The following is an 18,617-nucleotide window of genomic DNA, read 5'->3' as shown; positions in this document are numbered from 1 at the left end:
AGTAGGAGCTGATCACACACCACTGTGGTTAGGTGCCAAACACTATGCCACATGCTGGTGACATAGATGAGAGATGTATTTCCTGTCTTTATGGAGAGATTATAGACTGGTGAAGAAGACAGATAAAAGACAAATGTTATTTAATTTAAAATAGCTTTGGATTTTATAAATAGGAATATCTGGGAGTTCAGCCTTTTTCGGGGGAGGGTGGGGAGGCAGTGAGGAAGGGTCAGGGAAGATATCCTGAGGAAATATCTTTTAAACTGAGACTTAAAGGATAAGAAAGAGGCCATGGCCAAAACTAAGAAAGATGAGAAAAGCATTCCAAAGGAGAGAAGATCTGGCCCAATGATCCTGAGTTGGAGCAGATTGCATGTGGCTAAATCACAAGGAACAAGGGAGAGAGTGGAAAGGCTGTTGAAGAGGGTCAAGGAAACATCATTTGGGTCCCTCATAGACCATGTTATGGGTTTTGGTTTTCCCTAAGAGAATGTCCAAGTATGGAAAAGGATTTAATTGGGGAGAGTGGTGGGAGGGAGTGATAAGTTTGTATTTGTGTTTATAGTTACTTTGGCCACCCAAGGTAGGATGGATTTCAGAGAGCAATAGTGGAAATATTCATTGGGAGGGTACTTGCAATATTTCAGATGTGAGAGGATGGTGGTTTGGATTAAGATGCTGACAATAGTGAAAGACAAATGGATGAAAGATCTATTTTGAATAAAGACCTATCATGGTAAAAAACACTTATGATTGCCAATGCCCATGTTTCTTCTCCTTTTCTTGGATACACAGCTAAACTTTATTTTATAGCCTGATTTGAAGTTAGATGGGCCATGTGGTTGAGTTCTGAACAATGGAATATGCATGAAAGTTATGCCCAATACTTCCAGACTTGTCCCCCAAATTCTCCCGCATGCAGTCCTCTGTATCTCTTGCACAGTGGTCTTGGAGGCCATGTGTCAGTCATGGCAAGTCCACAGCAGGGTAGGGCACCTTCAGCACTAAGCACTGTCCAGAGAGCCATTCAATTTATATCGGTCAGTGATAGAAGCAATAAACCAATATTTATTTGTGTTAAGGTACAGAGATTTGTGTTGGACTTGGGAGATTGATTAAAGACAGAGAAGGATAGGGGGGGATGTCAAAGATAACCATAGGGTTCCAGCATTGAGCAATTGTGTGAATGGGGAAGCCATTTGACAATATGTGGAATGCTTTGGAAAGGAAGAAAGATCGTGAGTTTTGTTCTCAGCATGTTTAATTTGAAATGCCTACAAAAGAATAAAAGGCATATATTAAAGCAGAAGTTATATATATATATATATAGGAATCTGAGGAGAAAACCATCTAGACTGTATAAATTTGAAAGTCATTCCATATGAACAGGGCCACTACTTTGCTTCACCTCAGTAGGCTTTGTAGATGGTACTCCCTGGAGTTGTGTGTGCCCTGCCTGCATGACTTTATACGGACAGCATATAAAATCAAGATAGAAGAAGAAAGTTTCTAGAAAGAAAGAATAGAGTGATTGAACACTCAAAAGTAGAATGTTAATGCTCTCTAATATTTAAAGAGGGTAGGATGTCCCAAAAGAAACTTGAGCAGAGAGGAACACAAGGTAGGCAAGTGTGGTGTCAGGACAGCAGAGTGAGAAAAATTCTTCAAGAAAGAAAGAGAGGTAAACTCTGCTGAAAGGTGATAAGTAGTCAAGAAAGATGAAGACTAAAAAATGTTTCTACAGAAAACAGGACGTCAATAGAAAAAAATGCTTAGGATTTAACAACACAGGTGTCACTGGAAACCTTAGCAAAAGCAATTTAATGAAGTGGTAGGAATGAAAATCAACTGGGAGTGGATTGGGGGAAAATGAGTATAAAGATGAGGAAAAGTATGGGTGTACATGAAGAGAAAAAGAGAGAAGGAGGTAGCTGGAGTAGGAGTGGAGCCCTGGAGAATTTCTGCTTTTGTTTGTTTTCTATATGGTAGAGAATGCTTTAAAGCTTCAGTACTGAGCAGCAGATGGAATACATGGGATTTGCTCAAGAAATATGTCTAAAAGCCAATAGGTTTTAGCATTTTCCTTGTAGGAGTTGAGAAGAAAATGTAACCCTAGCCAAAGCCCAAGTATGAAATAAAAAATTCCTTTAGGCATTTTGACAGGAACTGGAAGCTAGATGACCAGCCCTTCTAGGAACATTTTAGTCATATCTGAACTTTTCAATAAAACTTGCTGCTGGAAATAAAAGTATTGCTCAGTGGTAAACATAACTGTATCCCCAATCCCTGAGTAATTGCTGCACAAACCACCATTCTATTAGGTCTTATTTAATACCCTTTTGGATTTTTTGTTTTGCTTTGTTTTTACTTTTATTACATCAATCTAAATCCAAATTTACATCTCATCCTATTCAAATTGCTGTATATGCCCAGTAGTCCAATGAAATCTCTTTAAAAATCACTTTTAAGAGTATCTTTAGTGTAGACCACAGGGTAAGATCAACTCAAAGGGGTTTTGTACCCATAAAAGATGATTTGTTGAAGGTCTACTGGCCTCGACCCCCCAAAAGAAAGTAAGTGCAACTCATATTCATTGCATATTTTTGTTATTAAAATCCCTTCTTGACAAATCTCTTTAAATCTATCACTCATATATTAAGCATTATCAAATCCTGTGCTGTTAGCCTTCTTTCCCCATTATCATGACTCCACTTCAAGCTCCCATTGCCTCTCACCAGAATAGACACCATTCTCCAAAATTATTTCCAATGTATAAAATATTCTGAGCAGGGTACATCTGCTGGAGTACTTAGTATTTTCCACTGTTGAGTACTACTGCTCTGAGAAATTTGAAATCTGGCAAGTCATCTTCATCAAGCTCATCCAACAGATGCTGGAAGCATGATCTTTTCAGCGTCATTATTTGCAAGAAGGTGTTGGGGTATATAGTAGTGGTTTGCTGTCTATGGTTTCCTAGACTCAACTGAAGAAAAATAGACCTACTGTTGAAAAAGCATCTGACTGGCAATCTCAGATTCACAAGGAATTGCTGTGGTAAAAGATGTGATTAAGAACACTTTGAATCATGTTAAGAAGGATGCTATAAGAACACAATAAAATAATTCTTCCTCTGGAAATTAAGCCGGAATTATTTATTCTTGATATTGCTAAGATTACCACACTTAAGACAAGTGCAATTTACAAAACTTCTCTTCTAAGAATTGTTAACCTCCATTCTCTGATTCTGACAATGGGGTGTATCTATTGCTCAGTTATCACTTGTGCATAACAAATCATACCAAAGTCTGATAGCTTAAAATGAAAAAAAGTATTTCTCACCTCTCTGGGAGTTGGCTGGGCTGAGTTGGGTGGTTCTTCTGCTCCACATTGGGTTGACCAAGGTCACTCATGCAGCTGTATTCAAGTGGCAAAAGCCCAGCTGGACTTGAACAGCCAATGTGGCCTCACTATCATGTCTGGGGCTTTGGTGCAGGTGATCAGCTGAGGTGCCTCATTTTTCTTTCCCATGGCCTCACTGCCTCACCACAGGGTTTCTTACTATTCATGAAGAAGCCCAAAGTTCTTACAAGGAGCCTGGATTCCATGTGAAAAAAAAATGAAAGCTGCCATGCTGCTAAAGCCCTATCCTAAAAGTAATACTGAGTCATTTTTTCTGCATTCTATTGACCAAAACCAGCAGAATTGCAACAGGAGAGGAAAATCACTCTGCCATAGAAGTGGCATGCGTGTATGATAGGAGGAACTGTTGGTGGCCATCTTTACCACAGTTAATTCCTCTTCCACTGGACATGAATATTTCAGTGATTTAATAAAAGATTATATGAATAAATACTACATAGAAATGGATTTTCCATTATGACTCAAAGAAGAGACAACTTAATTTTCTCTGACTTGATTTAAGAGATGCTCAGCGCCCATGGTATCTTTACCGAGGTTCTTTCAGTGCTTATCCATTTATTAATGGTATGAACTTCCCTTTATGGTGATGGACTATTATGCTTTATAAATATTTTGAATCAAGTGGATATTTTTTAACATTAGGTCATAGCACCAAACAAACATAAATAAATATTTTATTATCTTTTAGGGACAGTTAACTGGAAAGTTCTATGAGCTTATTATCCTAAAGCATTGTGTAATATGTACTCATGATTGCTTTTCAAATTCAAGCTCAGATATCTTAGATAGTGTCTTTTGTTTCTGCCCACTTTCAGTTTGACTTCAAACAATTGGAAATCTTTTAAAGACAGAGAGTTATCTTATGTAAGGAATAATGGACATTATGTCAATATTTCCTGTAGGGAGGAAAACCAGATTAGATTAGTTGTCTTTGTCATTTTCCCATGATAAGGTTTTAGCAGTCTTTTTTTTTTTTCCAAAAAGGTCACGGAAACTTAGCCAAGTCTCTAATAACTGAAGGAAATGTTTGGGTGTGAGAGCCTCAATCTTGGGATTTCAAAACTATCTGAAAATAACTGGAATGGATTCTGAAAGATGTGAGAAGTAAATACTTTGACAATCTCTTTAAAGAGATTTGTTGCCAAGAAAAGAGAATTTTGCATGTGGATGGAAGGTGGAAGGAAACTAGTTCAGTTGCTGAAGTAAGGTTCCTTCTTTGGACTGTATTGGAAACATGTAACAATTTAGCTCCCACAAACAACATTGGTTACAAATTGTTGAAAATCTACTCTAGCCAATTACTCTATTGGGTACCTTACATACTTTACCTCATGGCAATTAATGGGCTATTCCCCCATTTTATAGATAAAGAAATTAAGGCTCAAAGTGGTTAATTGTTATGCCAAAATACCATTTAGCAAAGGTCAAGTTTTGGATTTATCCACATACCCTAATTCCAAATCAGTTTTGAGTTGTGCTACTCTGCCCTCCAAATGATAAATAAATTAAATCCATGGCAATAAGATTTCCTCTTCAGTATTTCCTTGTTTTTATTCTTACTCCTTAGTCCTTGACATGCTGGTTCAGTCCCCTTTTCTTTCCTCTCTCCTCTTGAGTTTAGACGCAAAGTGAGTCTCTAAGAAAGAGCCATAGAAAGAACTACTGGGTGGTGTACTGTAAAAAACCTATGTCTGTGAAGTTTCCAATTTCTAGGATGGACCTCCTGATTCTTCCTCAAAATGTTTGCCTTCAGCAGTGTAACATTTGGAGTTATAAGAGTGCCCAGTATTTTGGTATTTGATATGCCATTTAAGTCCTTAACACATCTTCACACCAGTACCTTAGTAATGCCTGAAGGAACAACCCAAATAGGTAACCTGGGAGACCAAACAGTTCCTTGAACATAGGTCTTAACAATTACTGATAATGATTTTCAGACAGTCAGTTTTTACATCGAAGACTAAATCTTCAGATTTGACTTCCCTACAAGGAAGTTGCGCAGGTACCAAGGCCTGGCTGAAAGCACTAGCAAGAGGTTATTTCAGGGGACACTTATAATACAGGATTGTTTCCTTCTTGTTATAAAAGTAAACATCCAAGGATCCTGGCTGAACCACAGATTTAGCTTTACTACAATCATTCCCATTCAATAGTCACAATAATTCTTCCCATTTAGTACTCACCATATTCTCCTGATGACATTTCTTCTCTGATTCTTATATGTGTATCAATTTTTCAGAAACAGTTTTACAATAATATGACAAAGGGCCTCTAGTAATTTTGCTATGGTTGTGTCTTCATAATGGGCCTTCTACCTCCAGGTTTAACTTCTAAAAGGTATTCTGAGGATTTTGCCTGAAAGATCATTGGAGGTGATGGTGGACTGCATATCTTGATGTTGTAAAGGTCGAGACTCCAGGTAGAGTGGCATCGGTGTAGCTCAGGACCAGTTTTCCTTCTTTTTGGTGTCTATATTGGAGGAGGGAAGAAGATAGGGAGGGAAGAGGAGAATGGAAATGATGGAGAGAGAGAGAGAGGGAGAATGAATGAGAATAGAAAAAAGAAAAACATGGGGCACCAAAATGATTTCAAATATGGAGATTATTTTACCAAGAAAGAAGAAAGCTATATCTGAAATGATAAAATAATTCTTTCTTAAGGATCTAGTGAAACTTACCTTTCAATCATAACATTTGTAAGCACAAATGGTTTGTACTTAATATACATTGTATATTCCACATAGCTATCGGTATTGATTTCATCTAATAACACAGAATGTATTTTCCCAGGAAAATTTACTGGCTTCTTTCTACACTCCCCAGTGGGAGAGTAGCAGACTGCTATTAACCAAGAAGGCAGAACCAATCATAAGTTTATATGATTAGGAGGGAATGATCCTCCCCTTCTAGTTCAAGACCAGTGCTGCACTGTCTTAAATCCACACACTGGGCACCCAACTGAGGGTGGAGGGAAAAAACTGTTTAGCATTAATACAAATTGATCATATTAATGAATCTACAAAAGATTTCAGAAAAATGGAGCAAACTCGGTTTAAATACCAATTTTAATGCTGGCTCAGAACTGAAACACTTGCTCATTCTTTTGTCCAATGGGTGTTCACAGAAATTGTGTTAAATGTCCATGTTGATTCAATGGTGATTTAAATTTTTTGTGTTCTTATATATAAAGTCTTAGCTCTGTATTATTATAATATATCAAAGTTGGTCACCAAATGCATAAATACTGAATGCAGCTGTAGAATTTAATAAAACTGAAAGTTTGAGCTAGCAAATGAAAAATTATATATTATTGGAAACTTGTGCTCAAAGTTGAAACTTGAAGGAAATATTTTAGCACTATCACAATATTACATTGCAATCATTATTTAATTTATCTCCTCTGAAATGACTTAAGGGAAGTGCTTGCAAAGCCTTATTTACCTCAGCCAGGAAGTAAGGCAGTGGTCAGTGAGTAAATGAAGTCATGGAAAGCTGACAAGGGCGGTACAATGGGACTATTGTAAGAGCACTCGGAGTATTGTTTAATGCTGACCAAACTAGAAATGAGTGTTGGGAAGGTTTTATTTTATCTTAACAAAGGATAGAGCCAAACCAATAATATAAAACTAGCCTTTTTTAAAAAATCCTGTTTTATTTCTTCCCTTTTAATTGCAAAGCATCAACTCAAACACACCTGGAGAAAAATAATCTTTTAGAGATAACCAAAATTCTGAAAACCAAAGTTTTATATTTAAAAAATGCATTTTAAGTAAATAGCGCATATAAGGTAGATACTATACACATAGTCACAGATGCCATGCATCATACATACATATATATATATGTATGTATTTGATATATTCCCTATACAGTTTTTCCAGGAAAAACTTCAAGAACTCCTATGCAACCTGTGCATTTCAATTGTCACTTTGAACTTTGGAACAAAGGAGAGACTGTAAAACCAGTTTATAAAAAGTATTATGAGATACCACAACTGGCATTTTTACGACCTTATTAAACTACGTTCAAGTGGCATAAATTATATGTAATGAAAGTGAAAAGGATCTCTGACCCGATTTTAATATTGGGTGCATGCTTATTAGTTTGCGTTTTTTCTGAATAGAAACCTCTTTTCAAACTTTAGCAGTTGATATTATGTGGAAGTCATAAATGTCAGATTACATTAAACTATTTTGGTTCATAGAATAGCACAACCATTAAGTTACCATAGAGTAATGAGTAGGTCTTCTTGCAAAGTAAAGCCAAAGGTGTTAATTTAGATTTGAAACATTCCACCTCATTATAAAGGCCAAATTAATTTGCCATGTGTAGAAGTAGCAAAACCAATATTTGAAATGTGAAAGACCTTCTTTTGTAGGAGAGTGATCGAAAAAGGTATTACAACGTTTCTATTCCTAAAGAGCAGGCATACTGGTCCCTCTGAGGTTAATTATCATTAAGTCTTATGGAGTCTTTTATTAAGAATTTCTATTCAAGAAGTTAAAATGATTGAATAAGTTAAATGTTAAAGACGACAGGAAGTCTGGGCAGTTAGTCACAAGTTTTGAAATGTGTACGCTTAACTGTAAATGTAAAGTTGATTTATTTTATCTCCTCCAATTTTTATATGTCACGAAGAATGCCTTTTCATCTGGTTTTAGAGATTTTATTTAGGCTTCAGTTACATATTCTGAAGGAGATAAAAGGAAAAAAAGAACCACTGTTTTGGAGGCTTGCAGAACAAAGTACAGAGCATCTCGATTCTCAAGTATCCATTTATTAAAAGGCAGGACAAACGAAGCATGCATCAAAATATAAAGAAATGACGACACTTCATATAGACATCATAAACAATAGTCCTAGCAAACCCAGACAATTATTATATAACTTTAAAATGATAAGAAGAATGTTGGATTCCCTCATCATTTTTTAAATGTGAGGGAAACAAAATACAAAAACCAGTTAATGAAAGGAAAAGGCCAGTTTAGAGTAGCCGAGTTCAGAGAAAGGCAACAGTACCAGTTTCCATGTCTACAGCATCAACTATGCAGAATGGTCACAAGAAGGACCATGTAATGAAGCTGTCTGGTCAAGATAGCAGGTTACTAAGGCATGCGTAAAGGCCCGCCACGGAGTCCTAGAAACTCCACTGTGTTCTCTAGCAGTGTAGGTAGGAGCAGTGATAGTAGTTACTATCAGGTTTTGGAGAAGGGAAATTATACAGAATCATTTAAATTTAGAGTAAAGGGCAATTTTATTCCCTTTTGTTTGTATATTGCTTTCTAATTCAAATAGTGTTTTTGTATTCTTTTAGCAACTATCCCATATGACTGATATTTTACATTTTGGAGAATGATATAGATGCAGAGAGAGCAGAGAAGAATGACATAGCTGTGAGAAGCAAAGAGTCCACCAGCCAGTGACATTTGGAAATGAAGAAGGAAAATGCCTCCCAGGATGCTTCATGAAACAGGAAGCCAGGAGAGAAAGCTAGCGGATGATGCCGTGTTCGCCGTGTGCCCTTCCAGCTGAGAGAGAAGCCCTGCCTGTGTTCACCATGTGCTGTCTCACTAGAGAGATAGACCCTGAACTTCATCAACCTTCTTGAACCAAGGTATCTTCCCCTGGATGCCTTTGATTGGACATTTCTATAGACTTGTTTTAATTGGGACATTTTCTTGGCCTTAGAACTGTAAACTAGCAACTTATTAAATTCCCCTTTTTAAAAGCTGTTCCATTTCTGGTATACTGCATTCAGGCAGCTAGCAAACTAGAACAACTTCCCATAAGGAAACAGGTTCAGAGTGGTTAGGTCACTTGCCCAGGATCACTCAACTAGCTAAAGCCTGAGCCATTTACAGGTTAACTGGCTGATGGCCATCTCATCTTTATTTAAGCAGCTCCAGCAAGAGTATTTCATGATTTCTTGGGAAAATTCACTTTCACTGGTGAAAAAAGTTTTGTGAAAATAGTTCTCCTCATTTCATTTTTTATGTCTAGCCCCTGCTAGACATTTTTTGCTCTGACCTAATAATAACTAACCCCAAAATTTATGTCATTTTGCTCTTTGCAAAGCACCTTAAAACATATTGCTATATTATAACATACAAGACTACTGTTTGTGCTTTCACACAGCAACAATTTTCCAAAAATTTTCATTAATGTCTTCCTTAACTGTCTCACATAGCCAGGTTCCTCTCCTCTCTCTGGATAGGCTCTGTTTGTCAATACCGTTTTTCAAATGTGGTTCCAGAAATGAGGATAATATTCCTGAAACAGTTTGAGCAGAGTGGAAACAAAGTGAGGCCAGTGTTGGTTGTTCAGATTCCGAGACAGTGAAAGAGGAGCAAGAGGGTTCTAAAGTCTCATGTATACCTGATAACTGTGATGATTCCCAGGGTTTGGTTGAAATGAGCAACTTGACTGAATCGATGTGTTTGTGCTTCGAACAAAAAAAAGAGAGAGAGAGAGAGAGAAATTGGAGGTATCCTGTTTCTATTCAGTAGAGTAATTTTTAATAGTAGATATGATGCAATCCCAAGCAAAGAAGAATTTAATGCATCTTGAGGCAATTTTCAATGAGGTGCTCAATATCCCATCGAAAATTCTCTACAAGTGCAATAACCTAACATATTGAAGCAAAGTAGTGATTTTATTAAGTGACAAATTAAGGCAGTAGGAATTGCAAATGCATCACCCAATTTTCAGTAATGCATAAAGAACAGAGAACATAGATCTTTGTTCGTTGATAAGTGATGGTTTTTCCCCTTGTCTAAATTCCCTAAGGCTCTTGGCTAACAGTATGGAATATCACTGAAAATTATGTGTGATCTCAGAAAATTCAGTGAATTTAGGAAATGGTGATGAGGAGAATTGGTGGTTAGGTGGGTACATATGTCTTATAAGGGGTAGGTAGAAGGAAAGAAGTGCTGGTAGTTATAACAAGAGCAATAAGAATCATGGTCTAATGGGGGAATTGCTTTTATTAGCCTCAGCATTTCTTCATTGTGGAGGAATGAGCTAAGCTTAAGTTTGTTCTGTGCTTTTCTGTGTAGGTGGTGTTGCAGTGAAATGCAAAGCGTCCAAGTACAGCATGATGGTGGGAGGTGAAATGAAGACATCAAAATAATCCATTTCATGCTTAATTTTACTTTAAATTGATGATATACAACTAGGGTTTGGTAAAAACAATGTAAATTACAAAGAATTTACAAGAAACCATTTGTTCTTTATTTTTAAATGTGACATATAGCAAGTTTTTATTTTGGAAAACTATAAAAATTTCATAAAGAGCTCTTTCTTTATCCCCAAATAAAATGTTATCAGAGTCTCCCCAACCCTCTATGGTTGTTCCTTTGGTGACCACTGGCCATGCCCAAGCTGTGACTTGCTTATCACCAGCAGCCTGAATATCCTGTGAATCTAGTGGTGGCTTCAGAATCACTCAAAGCAAAAACCTATTTCCCCTAAAAGGAAGATATGCTTGACTGCCTTACTCTTTTCAGAAATGCATTCACTCTGTTCTTACTCTTTGCACTAAACATAACCAAGGTTTTATGGTGCTTTTTCTAAAAATGACAGAAGTGTGTTACACAAATTAAATTATTTGTGTTTAATTATCTCCAAGTCTGTACTAGATGCAAGATAAATAGTCTTCTGATCCATAGTTCCCTCCATATCATATATGCATCCTAAAAGTGAAATAGACCCATCTAAACGTTTACAAATATAAGACAGTGAAAAAAACAGTGAAATCGAAGCAAATTGAGTGATGACTCAAGACAGGAAAGTAGTCAAGAGCAGGACAGATTTTGTGTGTTCTCCTTAACCTAGTAGACTTAATTGTCTTCAGATGGCAAGGTTGTTTCCTAACACATGCTATCATCTTGGGATTATCACTTATTGGTCTAAGAGTGTATAGTCTTCCAAGAATGCTCTGCAACCCCAGTATATAAAAGCAACATAACTATACCTGGCCATTCATTCATTCTTCTCTGAAAAAAGAGTGAGCCTCTCATCTATGTCAAGGACTACACTAGTTTATGGGGTTGCAACAAGGAGGAAAAGAGAAGTAGACCCTAGCCCCATGGAGTTTATTCATTCATCCAGTCATTTAACATGAATTCACTGAGTACCTACCAAGCACTATTCTAGGTGCATGGAATGTGGCAGTGAACAAAGCAAAGATTCCTGCCGTTGTGGAGCTTACGTTCCACTGGATGAGAAGCAACAGATATAATAAATGTATAAGTTTATAGTATGTTAGAATGTGATAAGTGATATAAAGAAAGCAAAAATAAAAGAAAGAAAGGGTAATGGGATCCGGAAGATCTAGAGCCAAGGCAGAGTGAGGGACAGTGTGAGTTGTAGTTTCAAATTTGGGTGGTGAGACTAGACCTCATTGAAATGGTGAGATTTGTGCAAACACTTGAAAGGGGTGAGGGTGTCTTCTTGTAAATATTTGGAAAATGACCATTCTAGACAAAGGAACTAGCCAGTACAAAAACCCTGAGGCAGGGCATGTCTGGTATGTTGAAGGAAGAGCAGAGTCCAGCTTACTACCCTGTATAATACAGGGGAAACATGTACAGGAATACTTCAAAGATTTTGCGAGTTTATTTCCTAACTATTTGAATAAAGCAAGTCATACGAATAGAATTTTTTGGCTTCCCAGTGCATAAAAAATTTATATTTACACTATGTTGTAGATTAGTAAGTATGTATTTTGTCTAAAAAATATACATACATTAACTTAAAAATACTTCAGTGCTAAAAAGCGCTAACATCATCTGAGCATTCAGAAAGTCAGTCTTTCTACTGGTGGAGAGTCTTGCCTTGATGTTCATGGCTGCTGATCAGGGTGGTGGTGGTTGCTGAAGGTTTGAGTGGCATTTTCTTAAAATAAGACAACAATGAAGTTTGCCACATCAATGGACTCTCCCTTTCACAAAAGATTTATCTGTAGCATGTGATGTTTTTTGATAGCATTTTATCCACAATAGAATTTCTTCCAAAATTGGAGTCCATCCACTCAAACCCTGCCACTATTTTATCAACTAAACTGATACAGTATTCTAAATCATCTTTTGTAATTTCAATAACGTTCACAGTATCTTCACCAGGAGGAGATTTCATCTCAAGTAAACCATTTTTTTTTTGTTCATCCATAAGAGACAACTTCTCATCCATGAAACTTTTACACGGAATTGCAGCACTTCAGAACATCTTCAGGCTCCAATTCTAATTCTAGTTATCTTACTATTTCCACTACATCTGCAATTACTCCTCCACTGCAGTCTTTAATCCCTCAAAGTCTTCCATTAGTGCTAGAACAGGCTCATTTCAGATTCCTGTTAATGTTGATATTTCAACCTCCTCCTATGAATCATGAATGTTCTTAATGGCATCTAGAATGGCAAAGCATTTCCAGAAGGCTTTCAATCGACTGCCCAGATACACCAAAGGAATTACTATCTATGGCAGCTATACACTTATGAAATGCAGTTCTTAAATAACAAAACTTGAAAGTTGCAATTCCTCCTTGATCCATGGGCTGCAGAATGGATGCTGTGTTAACAGTGTAACAGCAACATTCATCTTGTTTTATCTCTTCATCAAGAACTCTGGGGTGACCAGGTGCATTGTCAATAAGCAGTAATACTTGGAAAGGAATCTGTAATTCTGAACAGTAGGTCTCAACAGAGGGCTTATAATATGCAGAAAACCATGTTGTAAACAGATGTGCTGTCATCCAGGCTTTGTTGTTCCTTTTATAGATCACAGGCAGAGTAGATTTAGCTTAATTCTTAAGGGCCCTAGGATTTTCAGAATGGTAAATGAGCACTGGCAGTAACTTACAAAGTCACCAGCTCATTAGCCCATAACAAGAGAGTCCACCTGTTTTTGAAGCTTTGAAGCTAGGCATTGACTACTCCTTTCTAGCTATGAAAGACCTAGATGGCATCTTCTAATAGAAGGCTGATTTATCCACATTGAAAATCTGTTGTTTAGTGTAGCCACCTTTATCAATTATATTAGCTAGATCTTCTAGATAACTTGCTACAAATTCTATATCAGGATCTGTTGCTTCACCTTGACCTTTTGTTATGGAGACAACTTCTTTCCTTAAAGCTCATGAATGAACTTCTGCTAGCTTCAAACTCTTCTTCTGTATTTTATTCAACTCTCTTAGCCTTCACAGAAATAAAACAGAGTTAGGGACTTGTTCTAGATTAGATTTTGTCTTAGGGGAATGTTGTGGCTGGTTTGATCTTCTAACCAGACCACTAAAACTTTTTCTATAACATCAATAAGGCTGTTTCACTTCACTGTCATTCATATGTTCACTGGAGTAGCACTGTTGAAATTTCCCTCATGGATTTATCCTTTGCATTCAAAACTTGGCTAAGTATTTGGTGCAAGGGGCCTAACTTTCAGTCTCTTGGCTTTTGACATGCCTTCCTCACTAAGCTTAATTATTTCTAGCTTTTGATGTAAAGTGAGAAACATGTGACTCTCCTTTTCACTTGAACACTTAAAGAACATTGCAGAGTTATTAATTGGCCTTATTGCAATATATAGGGAGACCAAGGAGAAGAAAAGAGGTAGAGGAGGAGCTCAATGGAGCAGTCAGTGCAAATACAACATTTATCGATTAAGTTCACTGCCTTATATGGATGCGGTTTGTGGTGCCCTAAACTAATTACAATAGTAACATCAAAGATTGGTGATCACAGATCAATATAATAAATATAATAATGAAAAAGTTTTAAATATCACGAAAATTACCAAGATGTGACACAGAGACACAAAGTGAGCACTTGCTGTCGGAAAGATGGCACCAATAGACTTGCTCAATGCAGGGTTGACACAAATCTCCAATTTGTAAAAAACACAATATCTGTAAAGTGAAATAATACAAGGCACAATAAAACAGGGTATGAATGTTCTCCACCTATTTACATTTTTGAAGGCTTAGACCCCCATTCGTTCCAGGCCTTTTCTCTTCAATTATTTTGGATCTATGTAAGACTCGTTTGTTTTAAAAAGGCAAATTATTTCTTTGGAAAATACAGAATTAAGCACGTTGCTATAATGTTAGACCTCAGCTTCAACACATTAGTCTTCCAAAGCAGGTAGTAGAAATCAAAATATATTTGACCAATAATAGGAACATACCATATTTTTATATTTTCCTTTAATAATTTTCTTTTTCATTTATATAGGTAAACATCTGAGACCCTTCCTTCACATAGCAATGTTCAAAGCATTTGGATTCAGCTATAAAACAGTTGTTCACTCCTAAGATTAATCTAGATAGGATTCAACATCAAGCTAGAGTACCAAGCAGGCTTTCTTAATTAACAGATATGGCACTGCTCAGGCATTTTTATCACCCACCAGACAACAAACATTGTACATGCATAGCGATTAAACATAAAGCTGACTAGTGGCAGAACCCAGTTCCTCTTCCAACCACATATAGAATTTTAGTAATATGTGTCATTCTTCAGTGAAAAGAGTATGTTGAGGGAATAAAATAGATTAGCCAAGATGCCCATAATTTCTTTGCTAGGCACTTTACAAAATGTCCGATTACTGCTAAGAATGCAAGATTAAAATTTTGAAATTATACTTTATTTCAAAGTAAAATTTCTCCACTGTAATCACCAGACAAATAAGAATGTGGGCTACTTTTGCACTGTGAAATAATGTCACAAGAACAGGATTACAAGTATCCTCTAAACTCAAGATCAATTTAGTCATTGGAATTCTGCCGTTTTCTTTTAGAATTAAAGATAGTGGGAATTGTGACCTTAGCTTTACTATCACGGCTCAGCAGACGTCTAAATCTTAAGGGACAAAATGAATTCCAAGTGTCTGTCAATCACGTTTTCACTACAGAGTGGAAGGAGAAGGACATGTCTTTAAAGTGAGAGCTGATGGTGGTTCCCCAGTACACCTGTGTGGAAGGCAGCTCTCACATGGCGGTGGCACACTCCCGACATCTGCTTCTTTCATTGAACTGAGCTGTAAATTGAAATTCCATTGCAGTGTTTTTAGAGCCAGTTGAAGTAAGGAGACTGTCAGAAATCCTCTTTAAACTCACCCTTATCCAAACAGGAAACTGACCCTTGGCCCCTGGACGTAACAGTACACCAGTGGAAATTTCATTATCCCCATTTCAGCTGAACTAAGTGAAAATTAATTGTGTAATTATCTGGATGAGCGCATGTGTAAAACTTTACAATGTGCCAGTTAGATTAAGTAATGTGTTAGTGGCATGGTTTAGTGCAGAGTCAAAGCTGTCCTATAAAAATGGGATAAAAAAAATCCAACAAGGTTGGAAGGGGGGAAATATGTCAGAACAAATGCTTAACATGAGAAGGTAAGGTTAGGCTTAATTCTATAACCGGATGAAAATCTTGCCCTCCCACATAACAGGTAAATCTGGCAGGGTTGGAAGGTGTGTGTGTGTGGGTGTGGGTGTGTGGGTGTGTGGGTGTGTGTGAGAGAACATCCACATACCCACACAAGTATGCATTTGGGGACTTTTGCATAAATGACTCTTCCGTGTATTATTTTTTCAAAATGAGACTATTATTAAAATATTTAACTTACCCATTATTGTATTTTATGTATGTAGTTTTCCTTTACCAAAAACATTATCAGAGTGCAGGCTATATTTAGTGGTTGAGATTATTTGTCTCAGATATACTTTGTTCACCTGTTCAGTGAACCTCTCTGCGTTTTCTTCTGGACGTAATTGTTCAAACACGTGAGAGGTAAATGCTGCATTCTGATTTAAGATCATTTCATTAAAACATATAGGCAGAGTATGAACTGGCTTTAACATCAAATGGATGGGAAATTTCAATTTGAAGTTTTGTTCTCTTTGATAAAGATTTTAAGATCCATTTTTACCCCTGAGATTTTTGCCCTCTCCCCTAAAAGAAATACTGCTTTGTGGATACAATTTCCATTTCAAAGTCTCTGAAATGTTTAGATAGTGGAATTTCTGGATGAAAGGTACAACTTGGGTAGATGCTCTTTGAAAGTAAGGACCATCTTTAAACAACATATGAGTGGCATATTGAGATTTTAGCAATTTTGAATGTCACATTTCACAATATCAGTGGTATTTTGGCAAATCCAGACAGAAATTTACGTACCTTGCCAATAAAACTGTACTCCTGTTTTTCTCATTCCTTGAACTACACATTGTCTCCATAAAGCTATGTTTATGGTAAAAGTCTGCTGAAATTTTTCCTCCATCCCCACCTCAAAAATGAAAGTTCCACCGGACAAATATAGTAACATTCTTAAAGCAAACGTACTAAAAAATGCGTTTCAACTCTTTTTTTTCTAACTTGGCATAATCTACTGCTATTAGATGCCTGTGCGTTGAGTTACCAGAGCTTTAAGAGGTTGTTAATACTTTAAGAAAGCTGCAACAAATATGCATACATTTAGTGGAATACATTCTAGTGTGTATAAACATGATTAAAAGAAAGCACCAATGTGCTTTATAGAACAGGGCAGTCAAAGGACATTGAAAATAATCAAGACCATTCAAAGAGAAATGTAAAGCTTCACATCAGGGAATGTTAACCTCAAAATGAAACTTTTACCATAAGTTATCGGAAAAAGTTTGGAACAGGCCTTTGTACTTTAAAATAGGCACAATAGTCTCCTTACCAGTCGAAGCGTCACAAGTTGGTGGAGTGGGGGCAGTTGTTTGTCAAACTTTAGAGAACAAAATGGAAACCAGGAAGTGGCCCTGTGGGCTCTGCACACGGCCCCTGAGAGCCCAGGGTGGCGGTTGGCTGTGGCGACATCCTGGTTATGTACCATGTCTGAAGGGCCAGTGTTTGCAGCCCTTTCTCAAGTCAGGCCTGGGAATTACTCTGGCCCTTTCAGGAGGTGGTAAAAAACAGGGGTATCTAGTCAGACTAGATCATTTCTTTTTAATAAAGCATTTTGCAGTTGTAAAGGTGCTGACTTTAGATGAACTAAATTAAAAAAAAAATTATTTTTTAATCCATACTTAAATATATATGTGTGTCTGTATATGTATGTATATATTTTTATATGATCGCTTTGAAAAACTTATTATTTTTACACATTCTTCCTTTTGAATAATGTAAGAGCTTGAACTATAATTTCTCACACTGAAACAATTATATTTAAAACTTTTTATTGATTCCTGTTAAGATATTGCATTAACATAAGAATTTCAGTTTTGAAAGAGACCTTAAAACTCTCCTTGTACATTGCCTATACTTTCTACATGCAAAAAAAAAAACATGAATACCTCCTCTTCCAATCCAGTGCTATTTCTACTAGTCTGTGTTTTCTAATCAAGTGGGAATTCCCTTGCCCCCAATGGGATGAGAAAGAAATATGTGATGATGCAGGATGTCAGGCCTAAGTTTAATAAATAAAGAGAAGCACATGGGATTTAAAGTCAAGATGGCCTGGGTTTGATTCTGGGATCTATGTCTTGGTCTCTGTGTGACTTGGGGTATGTAACTTAACCTCTCTGAACTTCAGAATCCCAAATTTGGTAAGTAGCGTCTACCTCACAGGTAATTTGTGAACATCAAATGAAACAATATATAGAGCTGCCCAGTGCATGATAGAGAACAATTAAAATGTATATATTTGGGGAGCAAATTTTCAAAGTCAAGAAAGCAATTGTGTTAAATTTATGGTCAAAAGCATATGAAAAAATCTTTGAGAGCAATTGGGGAGGAAATCAGCTTAACAGAAATTTCCTCTCTAACAAGATTTATGATATATATTCCCCTTAGAACATATTTATTTTGTGTACAAGTAAATTTTGCATTTGGGCATTTGGAGAACAAAGTTGAAGAGGAGAGGGAATACCTGATAATTTAGGGGGAAAATGTGTGTGATGTTATATACATGTTAATTTTATTCTGATTTATTATTTATACTCCCCATTTACTTCCCAAATGGACTCAACATGACAATGTTATTAAATTTTTCCTTCCAATTTAAAAAACGTTCATAACATTTTAATGTTACAAATGGTAGAAAGCTTTGGATTCTGGTTTTGCCAAACGCCAGTGTACTTTGGAAAAACATTTAATAGATAAAACTCCCCAAACAGATATTATTGCAGGATTGTAGGGAAGCACACTAAACACCTGGCACTAGTATATACAAAGTACA

The 18,617-nt window shown here is 36.6% G+C and overlaps 1 protein-coding gene across 2 annotated transcripts in view; it reads right to left on the bottom strand.

Moving 5' to 3' along the window:
- Window positions 1-5,593: 5,593 nt before the first annotated feature.
- Window positions 5,594-18,617, bottom strand: part of LOC143682780 (uncharacterized) — a 34,953-nt gene continuing 21,929 nt past the window's right edge. Inside the window, exons 3-4 of one of the 2 annotated variants that reach the window (XM_077159266.1) lie at window positions 14,208-14,319; window positions 5,594-5,889 (exon numbers count right to left, since the gene is read on the bottom strand). In XM_077159266.1, coding sequence (XP_077015381.1) covers window positions 5,704-5,889; window positions 14,208-14,319 — 298 coding nt within the window. In that variant the 3' untranslated portion in view covers window positions 5,594-5,703. The remainder of the gene's footprint in view (window positions 5,890-14,207; window positions 14,320-18,617) is intronic. The other variant, XR_013175275.1, reaches the window with a different exon arrangement.

Source organism: Tamandua tetradactyla, chromosome 5 (assembly GCF_023851605.1).
Source record: "Tamandua tetradactyla isolate mTamTet1 chromosome 5, mTamTet1.pri, whole genome shotgun sequence".
NCBI classification, from domain to species: Eukaryota; Metazoa; Chordata; class Mammalia; order Pilosa; family Myrmecophagidae; genus Tamandua; species Tamandua tetradactyla.
This window is presented reverse-complemented; position numbering and strand designations above follow the sequence as displayed.